General features: G+C 39.0%; 1 protein-coding gene across 4 annotated transcripts in view; it reads left to right on the top strand.

The window, feature by feature from the left end:
• Window positions 1–12,441, top strand: part of St18 (ST18 C2H2C-type zinc finger transcription factor) — a 63,521-nt gene that overhangs the window by 11,160 nt on the left and 39,920 nt on the right. For all 4 annotated transcript variants that reach the window (XM_052175990.1, XM_052175993.1, XM_052175991.1 and 1 more), the window contains 5 exons: window positions 840–974; window positions 2,538–2,628; window positions 3,893–3,997; window positions 9,855–10,048; window positions 12,087–12,298. In XM_052175990.1, the coding sequence (XP_052031950.1) occupies window positions 840–974; window positions 2,538–2,628; window positions 3,893–3,997; window positions 9,855–10,048; window positions 12,087–12,298 (737 nt within the window). The remainder of the gene's footprint in view (window positions 1–839; window positions 975–2,537; window positions 2,629–3,892; window positions 3,998–9,854; window positions 10,049–12,086; window positions 12,299–12,441) is intronic.

Genomic DNA, 12,441 nt, shown 5'->3' with positions numbered 1-12,441 from the left:
TCTTCAGCCCTCCCATCTTAAGGTCTTATCCTGTGGCAACTGGCATTACCTGAGAGCCCCGCCATCACAGGCACTGAGTCCTCAGATGGCTGGGAAGCCCCACTCTCCATACTTGCCTCTCTTCAGATACCCGACTAGAATATTTCCCTCTGAAAGCTTCTCCCAACACCTCAGCCCTGAGTTTCTGCAGCAGTGACCACAGCTTCCCACCATGGGCACCTCACATACCCCTGATGGAAAAAAGTTCTTTTGTAGCACTTGGTTTGGGAGCTTGTCCTTCCCACCCCGCATCAGCCTCTGGACTGACCCCATCAGCTGCTTTGTAGGAACTAAGCTCAACTTTTATGTGAGTAGTGAGTCCACTCCCGACTTCACCTGCTGCCAGGGACCCACAGGACCTGGCACAGAGGCCTTCTGCCAGTATGGTGGGCTCTTTGTCATGAAATCTGAAATCTTCCATTTCTAAACTCTTTCAGTAGAGGATGGTTTGAGGTTCTTGCTTTGCTTCTTTCTTTTCTTCTTTCCAGGAGCGTGTTCACCTTCTGGCACAGGCGACTTTTCATAATAAAAATTTAACTACAGTATGTGACTTGACAACCTGAAACCGTCTCTGTAGTTTAACAGTCCCTTGCCCTGCCTCAGCCTTTGCTTAGGAATCCAAGAAAACTGAAAATGCGTTGTGCTTGCATGGGTCTTAGTCGAGGGTTTTATTCAAGGCAACGTAAGAAGAACGTTTATGGCGGCAGAACTGAATAGGGGAAGAGTGATGCCGCAAGGCCACTCTATTGAATGAAGGAGAAGCAGCAGCGTGTGAGTGTCTCCATTCAATTTTTCTGTAGACTCACCGAGGCCTGAGAGGAGGGAGGCCAAGTGCCCCATCCCTGGCTGTGATGGCACTGGACACGTGACGGGGCTCTATCCCCACCACCGCAGCCTTTCCGGGTGCCCCCACAAAGTGCGAGTTCCTCTGGAAAGTGAGTATTCCTCCTCCTGAGGACACACCTATTCATTCATATGTGCAGCCTCACATGGAGGTCCTCTGTCCCTTCCGGGTAGAATTCCATTAGGAATGGAAACATAATCTTTCCTCCATGTGTCAAGCAATTTCATGTAACAATGTGAGAATTTTTAGTTGTTGTTTTTCCAATTTTGAGACAAGGTGTAGCCTCACACTCCTGGAGATTATCTCTGTGCCTCTCCTGTGCACAGCTTAGCTGTGTGTATTAGAAGAATTTAGGAATAGTAATTTTAGTTGAAGAGACACTTGTTATTGAAAGGATAGCTTATTACCAATACTTCTAAGGAAGCAGGGTACCCAGGAGGTAAAGTCGGAAAGACACTGTGTAGGAGCCCTAGTGCCCTTCTGTGGGAGACTCATTAAAACCAGGTCTGTTTGTAGCATAAGGATAACCCTAGTCCTCTAGTTCCTGACTCTGAGATTATTATACAAAAAGAGTACCCCAGAGTGTGCGGCAACTGGGTATGATCTGCAGAGTTATTGGTGTCTCAAGAGAACACCTTGTGGACAACTTGCACACCCTCTGTAATTTTACTAGCCCTGAGAAGGACAAGTACACGGTCACTAAGTCAGAAAGTAGATATAGAAGATAAATCAGTGTTATTGCATAGTGTGACTGCATGGTTCTTCCCAGCCTGAGGTCAGCATCTAGTCTCCATTCAGAGGATGAAGGTCCCTCAGGCCACCTGGCCTGCCGGAATTTTCTTAGGATGTTACATCTGAGTCTTTCAGAGCAGTAGCAGCAGCCTCTCCTCCCTCATGCCCACCATAGTTCTTCAGTGATCTGGGCCACAGAGGTGAAGGGAAGGACGAAGTGAAAACACTGGTATGTCATACAGTCTGTCATGTCTTTATTGTGATAGTTCTTTGGCCAGCCAGTGGTAAAAGTGAGGATATCCCCTCAACATCCCCAGCTGGGTGTAAGGACTTGGAAAGTTTCCAGCTTCCCCTACACAGCAGCATTATCCATTGCTCAGTCTGATCATTTGATAGCTCATTCAACCTTACTCTTATGAGTACTCACTTGGAAGGGGTGATGGATGGACAGATGCAAAATATTACCACTTCAGAAGTAAAAAAGGCTACATGCGCACACCTCCAAGTTACAGGAGAGAGATTGAAAGAGCTGTGTGGAAAAACAGATTTTCTCCTGCTGTGCAGAAATGTACTTAGAAGGAAAGGTAGGGTAAGGAGCTTCTCAGTTCAGACTGGAGAACAGCAGGGTATTTCCTAGCATGTATGTGGGCCCAGAATTACAAAGTCTTGTTGAATGTGAGCAGAACCATTTGGGGGAGAGGATCTAGGGTAGACACTGTTTGACAGCCAGAACAATTAAACATGAGCTAGCTTTCTTGGTTTCGTTTCTGAAGTTCTCACTGGCTTATGTTCAGTATGAATATATCACGTGGTGAATACTTGCCTGATATCATTTGAATGTAAAATGGAGAAGTAAATTTGATGGTGTGTTACGTATGTATGGTAACCCATTCTTACCTTTAACATGACATTCTGTGCTTAGTTCTTGCCATGCATGAGAATGTGCTCAAGTGTCCCACCCCAGGATGCACAGGAAGGGGACATGTGAACAGCAACCGCAACACTCACAGAAGGTAATTCTGATGACTTGACAATCATTTTGCAAAATTTCAAGAGAAACTTTCCACAAATGAAATAATAGGCCATCCATTGAGAGGACTGTTATGTCACTATTAAGTTTGTCTCTTGAAATAGCTAACAAGTAGTCTCAATCTCAGGAAATTGTATATTAAACTAAAATAATGAAGCAGTTGTATTTGAAGATGCTTAGGTTCTGTGTCCATATAGCCAGTCACACAGGACACATTCTTTTCAGCCCCATATCTTACCAGCACACATGGGTATCAAAAGCCAGCACCAGTGTTCCTTCTTAGTTATCATGAATGCACTCAGTAGGTATTTAGAAAAGCTTCACAGGTGTTTTGACTATAAATCATGCAAGGAGTAGATGCTAATTTTATTAATTTTGAAACTAAAATTAAGCATTCTGATGTCTATTTACATTCAAATATATGGTTTGTATATGTAGCTACTTTAAATTTTTGTTTTATTTTTTGACATGTATTTTTACTATGTATAGATATTTTGCATATATATAGATATAGATGTTTTGCATATATATAGATGTTTTGCATATATATATATATATATGCATACATATATCTGAAGTACATGTGTACAGTACCCACAGAGGCTAGAAGAGAGCGTGGTGTCTCTGAGAACTAGAGTTATAGATGGCTGTGAACTGCCAGGTGGGTGCTGGGAATCAAACCCAGGTCTTCTAGAAGAACAGCTAGTGTTTTAACCACAGAGACATTTCTCCATCCCTGGAATTTTTATGTATACATTTTATTTTACATGTGGGTGTGTGGTTATGAGCTTATAAAAAATTGGTTTATAAAAAGATTGCCAAAATGATTTCATATTTGTTCTTTTAATTTGACTGACATAAAATTTAGCCTCTAAAATTTTGCTAAGGTTCCTAAGATAAATCATGAAATTACCGTGCTAACTTATGTAATCAGACAAATGTGTATAGGAAGGAGCACTCTCTACTTACAGTACTGAATTTCAGAATCCTTTTGGTATTTCCCCATTATGTAATATTTTGATTTTTAAAATGTATTCACTACTTGTCACCTCTGAAATGGAGCTAGGGAACAAACATAGACACAGCAGTTTGCAAACCCTTTGGGATCTTTTGTATGACAATGGTGCTAAGTGAACTATTAATATGACTTAACATTTGCTGTGTGCCAAGGGTGTTGCACGCCTGTGCCAAGGCAGACCACATTGTCAAGCTCACTTGCCTCCTCCAACTCTTCTTTTTTGAAACAGTCTTTCTGGTTGTCCAATTGCTGCAGCTGAAAAGTTGGCAATGACCCAGGACAAAAGTCAACTCGATTCTTCCCAGGCGGGGCAGTGTCCTGAACAGGCGCACAGGTATGGACCTTCAGGGCTTGGCCAATACCCTCTGTCCGTGTTGGATACCACCCAGAAGAGCCTCTGTTCCTGTGTGTCACTTCACAGTGGTCTGCGGGTCATGTTCAGTCATCAGTAGATTGATGTGGGCAGGCAGTTTACACGGCTAGGGAATAATAGCATCATTCAAATGATCTATGGGACATTTTAGGCGTCTAACCTGAAGTCCATAACTTTACAAGACCAGCATAATATAGATGAACTAAAGGAATGAAATATGAAATCACATACATTGATAAAAGTTCTCACAAATGTAATACCAGGTAGGCTCCTATGTGTGACTGGTTTCTTTTCTGCCTAGAAGAAACTCAAGATTTGTATATGTTCTCTCTCTCTCTCTCTCTCTCTCTCTCTCTCTCTCTCTCTCTCTCTCTGAATTCAGTCTTTTTTAATTATTTATTTTATACTCCATATTTTATGCCCCCCCCCCGTCCAACCTCTAACTGTTCCATATCCCATACCTCCTCCCCATGCCCATGCCCCTGCCTCCACATGGATGTCCCCACACTCCACCCCACCTGACCTCTAAACTCCCTGGGGCCTCCAGTCTCTTGAGGGTTAGGTACATCATCTCTGAATGAACACAGACCCAGTAGTCCTCTGCTAAATGTGTGTTGGGGGCCTCAAATCAGCTGGTGTATGCTGCCTATTTGGTGGTCTAGTGTTTCAGAGATCTCAGGGGTCCAGATTAATTGAGACTGCTGGTCCTCCTACAGGGTCGCCCTTCTCCTCAGCTTCTTTCAGCCTTTTCCTAATTCAACCACAGGGGTCAGCTTCTAGGTCCACATATGAACATGTGAACATATGAACAGGGCTTCCATGTGTCACTGCTAACAAAGTCTCCAATGGCGCCCTGAGTGCCCAAGTTCCTCAGAATATGTAGTAGTTTCAAAAATATTTTACAGAAAATAAATGTTGTAACTTAAGGCAATGATAAGTACATTTGGTAACATTTTGCATGTAGTAAAAAGTTATTTGAGGATGGAAAAAGATTATCAAATGCCTGTTGTTAATAAGCCACTTAAATGCAAAAACAACTAGTAGGCCCTTCAGCATTTCTGGGATGTTTAGTTAGCTTTCTGTTTTTGTGGTAAAACACTCTGACTAAGCAGAGTAGGAGAAGAAATGGATTTTTTTTTTTTTTTACATTTCCAGGGCCACATCGATAATCAAGGGAAGTCAGAGCAATAATTCAAGCTAAGGATGTGGGTTATTGTGGCACAGTGGTTAAAAGCACTGGCTGCTCTTGCAGAGGCTTGGGGGTCAGTTCCCAGCACACACATGGCAGCGTACAACCATCTATAGCTCCAGTTTCCAGAGATCCAGCTCACTATTCATGCAGATAAAAAAAATAGACACACAAAATAAAAGTAATGAATTCGAGTCAGAACTGAAGAAGAAACCAAGGCCCAGCACCACTTACCGGCTCACTCTCTAGGTGATAGGCTAGCTTTGCTGTACAACCCAGGACAACCTGTCTCCGGATGGCTACTGCTTGGATACTTCAGGGCCCTTATAACAAACATCAACCAAGACAATGGCTCGCACATGGCCACAGGCCAGTGTGACCTGAGCAGTCCCTCCGTTGAGGTTCCTGCTCCAGACTGCATTAAGTTGACAATTTAAAAACAGCACACCGGATATGGATTCCCTTGGTATTTTTCTTCTACAGACTCACATGAGTGAAAAACATGTCAAGTAAAAATCACAAATTATTAAATATGTAGCAATAAGAAATCTTAACATGGAGTTTGCATTAGTATTAGAATGCTCTCTTGAGTCTCCCTAAGTGTGATTATGGAGAACTAAAATTGAGTTTCTTGTTTACTCATTGCTTTAGAAACTAATGTCATTTTATAGTATTTCAACAACTTCAGTCTGGTAAACCAACTTTACATCAGATTTAATCATTCCTCACTTACTTCTTTATTCAGAACAAATTTTTCATTCAATATATTTTGATCATATTATTTCCCCTCCCCCAATTTCTTTCAGGCACTTCCCACCTCCCTTCCTGTCCAACTTCATATGTATACTACGCACTGTCCCTACTCTAAAAATCTAACAAAGTGAAATCAAAACAAACAAAAAACCCAATAAAACAAAAGACTACCAAAACAAAATGAAACAAGAAGCACGCATGTACACTTGTGTGCACACTCACACAAGTGGAATTGGTTTGTGCGGGACTCCTGGACACAGGGCCTGCCACGGACTGTAGATGCTGTACCCAGTACCACTCCAATAGAGAAAATTTCTACTTTTCCAGAAATAATCAATTGCAAATAGCATCTACATTGGGGATGTGACTTTTTGTCCACTCCTCCTTCCCTGTGCTGGGAACTTTGCAATCTTATGCACGCTTGTCACACTCTGTGAACTCAGGTGTCATCAGTCCCGTTGTGTGTGGTAGACATGGTTTCCATTCTATTTATGTATTGGATTCTGGTGATTGCTTTACTTACTTGGAACTATCTATACAGTCCTGGGATGAAGCCAACTTGATCATGCTGGATAATCTTTTTGGTGTGCTGGAATTTAGTTTGCAAGATTTTATTGAGTTTTTACATTTATATTCATAATGGATATTGGTTTGTAATTTCCTTCTTATTGGGATTTTCTGTGGTTTTAGTAGCATGGTAATATTGACCTTGTAAAAAAATGGAAACTGTTCCATCAGTTTCAATTTTGCAGAGCAATTTGAGGATTATTGACATTAGTTTTTCTGTGAATGTGTGGAAGAATTTTGTACTGAATCTATCTGGCCCTGATGTTTTTGGAGAGTTGGGAAATATGAGCAGGGGTAAAATTTTTAATTGCTGATTCTAATTCACTAGGAAATGTAGGTATGTTTAAATTGTTTATTCCATCTTAACTTTAGTTTATGTCAAGAAATCAATTTCTTTTAGGTTTTACAGTCTGGTGGAATATAACTTTTAAAATACATTATTATTCTCTGAATTTCTTCAGTGTCTATTTTAATGTCTCCCTTTTTATCTCTTACTTTGTTGATTTTTATCTTTTCTCTTTGTCTTTTAGTTAATTTTGCTAAGGGTTATTTATCTATCCTACTGATTTTTTCAAATAAACCCCTTGTTTCATTGATTCTCTATACTTGTTTATTATCTTTATTTTATTGATTTCAGTTTGATATTTGAGTTTGATTACTTCTTTCCATTTACACTTTTTGAGTACTTTTTCTTTGTGTTTTCCTAGCCCTCTCACATGTATCACTAAGTAATATGAAACCTCTCCAGTTTTGTTTTTATGTAGACACTTAGTGATGTGAACTTGCTTCTTAGAACTGCCGTTAACATGCCCCCATAGGTTTGGGTGTGTTGTTATCTTCATTCAATTATAAAACAGTTTTAATTTCCTTATGGATTTCTGCCTTCATCCAGTTTTCATTTAGTAATAAGCTGTTTAGTTTCCATGAAATTGTATGCTTTCTGCTGTTCTGCTGTTGTGAATATCCAGTTTGAAACCATCATAGTCAGTTGCAGGGTAATATTCAATTTTCTAATGTCTTTTCAGATTTTCTTTGGGTCCTAATATGTGATCATTTTTGGAGAAAGTTCCATGAGATGCTGACAAGTATACTCTTTTGTGTTTGAATGAAATGGTCTGTAGATGTCTGTTATGTAGACTGATTTATGATGCTTATTAACTCCAGAATTTCCTTGTTTAGTTTTTGTCTTCATGATCAGATTGGTGAGAGTGAAGTATTGAAGTCACCCACTATCATTGTGTGAAGATGAGTTTATGATAGTAGATGTGTTTCTTTCATGATTTTTAGGTACCATTGTGTTTGGTGCATAAATGTTTAGCATTGTAATATACTCTGGTTGAATTTTCCTTTGATAAGTAGGTAGTGTCCTTTCCTGTATCTACTTATTGATCAGTTGTTCTTTAATCTGTTTTGTAAGATACTAAATAGCTACATCTCCATGCCTCTTGGTTTTATTCCCTTAGAATACCATAAGGTTGTGTCTATCTTTGAAGATAAGATGTTTCTTGGATACAGGAAAAAGATGAATCCTGTTTTCTAATGTAGCCTAATAGTTTGTGTCTTTTTATCTGGTAGGGAATAGAGGTCATCAATACTAAGAGTTATTAATGAACAATGTTTATTAACCACCATTTTTTTGTGTGTGTGGAGTTTTTTCCTCTTTGAATTAACTCTTCTGGCTTTATTAATTCCTTATGTCATCTTTATGTAGTTAACTTTTCTCTTGATACTAAAGGTTTCCTTTTAGTGCCTCACTTCTAGATAGGTAGACTCACTTCTAGATAGTTTGAATTTGTTTTTAATTATGAAGTGGTTTTCTTTCTCTATCTATTGTGTTTATTAGTTTTGCTGGATATAGTAGTCCAGACTGTCATCTATAATCTCCCAGAACTTACCCAGTCTTCTAGCTTTTAAATTTTTCCATGGAGGAGTCAGATGATATCTAATATGTCTACTTTTATATGTTACTTTGCCTTTTTCCCTTGCAACTTGTGATATCCTTTCATCATTCTGTACATTTAATATTTTGATTATTGTGTGTTATGGGGAGCTCCTTTTTCTGACCCAATCTCTTTTGTGTTTGGTATGCTCCTTGTATCTTTATATCATATCTTTCTTTAGATTGGAGATATTTTTGTATGATTTTTTAAAAAATACTTTCTGATCTGACTTGGGTTTCTTCTCCCTCCTCTGTACCCATTACTCGTGGATTTAGTCCTTTCATGCTCTCCCAGATTTCCTGAATGTTTGTGCATGAGTGTTGGTGTAGATATCTGCTCTCATCTTTTTGGAGTAGGTGTTACATTCTTTGGTTTCTATTGCTTAATCTATGTCCATGCCATGTGTTATGGCTGTGGGATCCCTGGTAAAGAGATGTTCTGTGGGTGACAGGAGTCACAAAGTAAGAGTTGAGTTAGAAGGACAGGCTGAGAGTGATGTTGGAGGAAAATGAGGGGAACCCTGGGGTTATACCAAGAGGCTCATTCCCTACAAGATTGACTTGGGCTGTTGAGGTTGATTACTAGCTGTATCAGGAATAAGAGTAAGTTTAGAGAGGCTGGAGTGGAGAACAAAGAAGATGTAGGTTAACTCCTGGATCCCAGCCTAGTGTTGTAGCTGTGGCTCAGCAGAGTCATAGAGAAAGAGAGGAAAAGAGGAAAGAACTAGGACATGCTGAGTCTATATTAAGGAATGAATCTCTTAAGTATTTTTAATGTACCATTTGAGAAGTTTCACCCAGCCCACAAGATATCATCAACATTTTAACATTCATATTTTGTTGTAAAATAAAAGGAATTTTTTTATTCTGAAAACCCTGAAAGGTATATTTGTTTGTGATCTCTGACACAGAGACCACAGCTAAGTAGAATTCTACTTTCCTTGGCCAGAGATGGCTCCATAGGTACCATGTGCTTATTTATTCCAGACACAAAAAATAAACAGGACTGTCAAAATCACACTTGGAATGAAACAATTGTATCAAAACTGTGATAAGTATAATAATATGGTAATTGAGATACATCTTGAAATAATGACAATATATAACATAATGTCAATACATTCAATATCTATGAATAAGGACTGAATAGCCCTCTTTTACTGTTTGCACCATTTGAACACAGAAGATGCAGCAGCCCCATCTCACTACAACTCACAGTATCTGCTCTCCTGTGAGCACATCTGCTCTAAGTGCTGGATATTGTCTCTGTGAACTGACAGGCAGGGGTAATTCCATCTACTATGAATTCTGACCAAAGGTTTCTATTTTCTATTTCTATTTTCTTCAAACTACTTCTTTACTCTTATCAGGGTGAATTTGGTGAAGCAAATTGAATTTAATTTCCGCTCACACAGCATCACTTCTCCAAGAGCCTCTGCATCCAAAGAACAAGAGAAGTTTGGGAAAGTGCCGTTTGATTATGCCAGTTTTGATGCACAAGTGTTTGGTAAACGTCCTCTCCTACAAACAGGGCAAGGACAAAAAGCACCACCATTTCCTGAATGTAAGCTTCAAATTTGAATACTAATACTCATTACCATAAAGTACATCTTGTGTAGAAGTTTATTTATATAAATACATAATGTCCTCCTTAGATGTGACAGGAAAGTTTAGTGAAATAAGTAAGTTAACCCTTATTACTAAATTTATGTCAAAGAAATACCAAATATTATAAGTTATTAGTTATTTCACAGTGTCATTATTGAATTTAATTATAATATTGCTAAAGAGATAATTAGGATAGTGGTTAATATATTGGAGGCTACGACAAACTATTATGTTATTTTAATTCATGCTGTGATCATAGCAATCTAATAAGATAAACTATGTCATACATTTTAAAATATTACTGATATCAACAATAGCCATCAGACCAAAGGTAGAAAAAGCTTTTAAAAAAAAAATGCAAGGAACTCAATTCAGGAATCTGAAACTTACTAGGATGAAAATATAAAACTTTCAAAATGTTTGCTAATAAATTTAAGAATTAATTAATACAGAAACCTTTAAAACAGGTTAAATAGTATTCTTGTTAATTCTGACACCTGCCTGGAGAAGACTGAACTGAATGGCTATACAGAGTATAAGACTTGGTGGTCTTGCTTACCCAATTCTCTTAAGTATGCTAATGAAGAGATGGACAGGTAGGTGTTGGGAACAAATGCAGAAGATGATGGGTAATGAACCTTCAATAAGAAGCACATACCCACTTGGAATCCTCTGTGGGATATACAGTTTTTGCACCTTAAAAATCTATGGCTCACTTCGACCTTTTACCTGAATGGTATGAGCATCTTGTGAGTCTAGTATTTGCTTCACTGTATCATGCTGCCTCACAATTGTAGGAATGTAGAAGGCGACCTGGAAGTTTACCTAAAACCTGGCAATGGGAATAGACATGCAGCCTATGGATCGAGTAAATGCTTACACGTGCAAAGTCTAGGTTTTCACCCTGTATTCCCCTCAAAGAGCTCCATAAATTTGAAAGGTATTTGTCCATCATCGATGAGTACATTTTAAAAAAAAACTACCTAGTCTTGTGTAAAGGAGGTCCCACCAAATCTGAGTAGCCATTGACAATTTTGATAGATTCAGAAGAGATTACATACACACATAATGTTTTTATCTAGCAGTCTAATTTGTATAAATATTTTTATTATATATGTACAATGTGTACATGTACATATATACTTAATTTACATGAATGTGAACCTAGAGTGCACTGCTAATGCATATTGTTTGGTTATTGATTATAAAATCTTTAATAGAGTTAGTAACATTTTTTGTTTCCTTGTACTTAAAAACTAATATTCAATACTTTTATTAAAAAATGAGCAGATCTTTAAACTATGTAACATGTAATAAAAACTAATAGCTAGGTTGCTTTAGCTAATATAGGTGCTTCTATATCTTTATATATTATGTTTCGCCCAGACCATAAGTAGTGCTCACAAACAGCCCACAGTGAAGAAAAGTTTGCATAATTATGTCCCTCAGAAAAGCTGTGATGCCCACAACAAAGCACAGAAAGTCAGCCTTGCTGACTCAATGGCCTTCCACCTCACCTTGAGAGCAGGTCCTCGGTGTACTCTGCTCAGCTCACTGAGGACTCTGTTCCAGTTAAGTATAGGACAAGTGTGTATTCTGGGTTATAAAAATGCAGCCCATGTTTAGTAAAAACCACAATGAGAGCAGCCCCACCCCCAAGCCACAGTCCTCAGCTTGTTCAATTCATTCACATACCTGCTCTGAGCTGTTGAGGATGTGATGCCCTGTGACATTACTGATGGAGTTTCTGTGACCTATAGTGAAAATACAAGAACTTAAGAGAATAGGCATCTTTCAAGGTTCACACCATCTGATGTGTGAACCTTGCTGAAACCCAGCTAAGTAACCTCCAGTTAACATACCAACAGATAATGTTTCTGCTTTAATTTATTATTTGAGTATTTTAATCAAAGAAGTTCTGTCTTTAAAAAAAAATCTTTGGTAACTGAAGCAACCACGTACATGCAATTGCTAATCAAATCTCTCTTCAACAGCAAAGCATTTTTCAAATCCAATGAAATTTCCTAATGGACTGCCTAGTGCTGGCGCCCACACACAGAGCACAGTCCGTGCCAGCTCTTATGGCCATGGTCAGTACAGTGAAGACACCCACATAGCAGCAGCTGCTGCCATCCTGAACCTTTCCACCCGCTGCAGGGAAGCCACAGACATCCTCTCCAACAAACCACAAAGCCTGCGTGCCAAGGTAAGCCAGGCCAAGAGCCTGGAAGATGGGCCAGCAACTGAGCCGGGATTATCAACTGCCTTTCATGTTCTCAACTGCGTCCGTCCATTCTCTGCCCCAACTCCCTCCCGAAGAAGGAGGGAGTTCTCTCAATGGGTTGGTTC

The sequence above is a fragment of the Apodemus sylvaticus genome, chromosome 3 (assembly GCF_947179515.1).
Source record: "Apodemus sylvaticus chromosome 3, mApoSyl1.1, whole genome shotgun sequence".
Classification (NCBI taxonomy): Eukaryota; Metazoa; Chordata; class Mammalia; order Rodentia; family Muridae; genus Apodemus; species Apodemus sylvaticus.
Note: the sequence above shows the minus strand (reverse complement) of the source record. Positions and strands in the feature narration are given on the sequence as shown.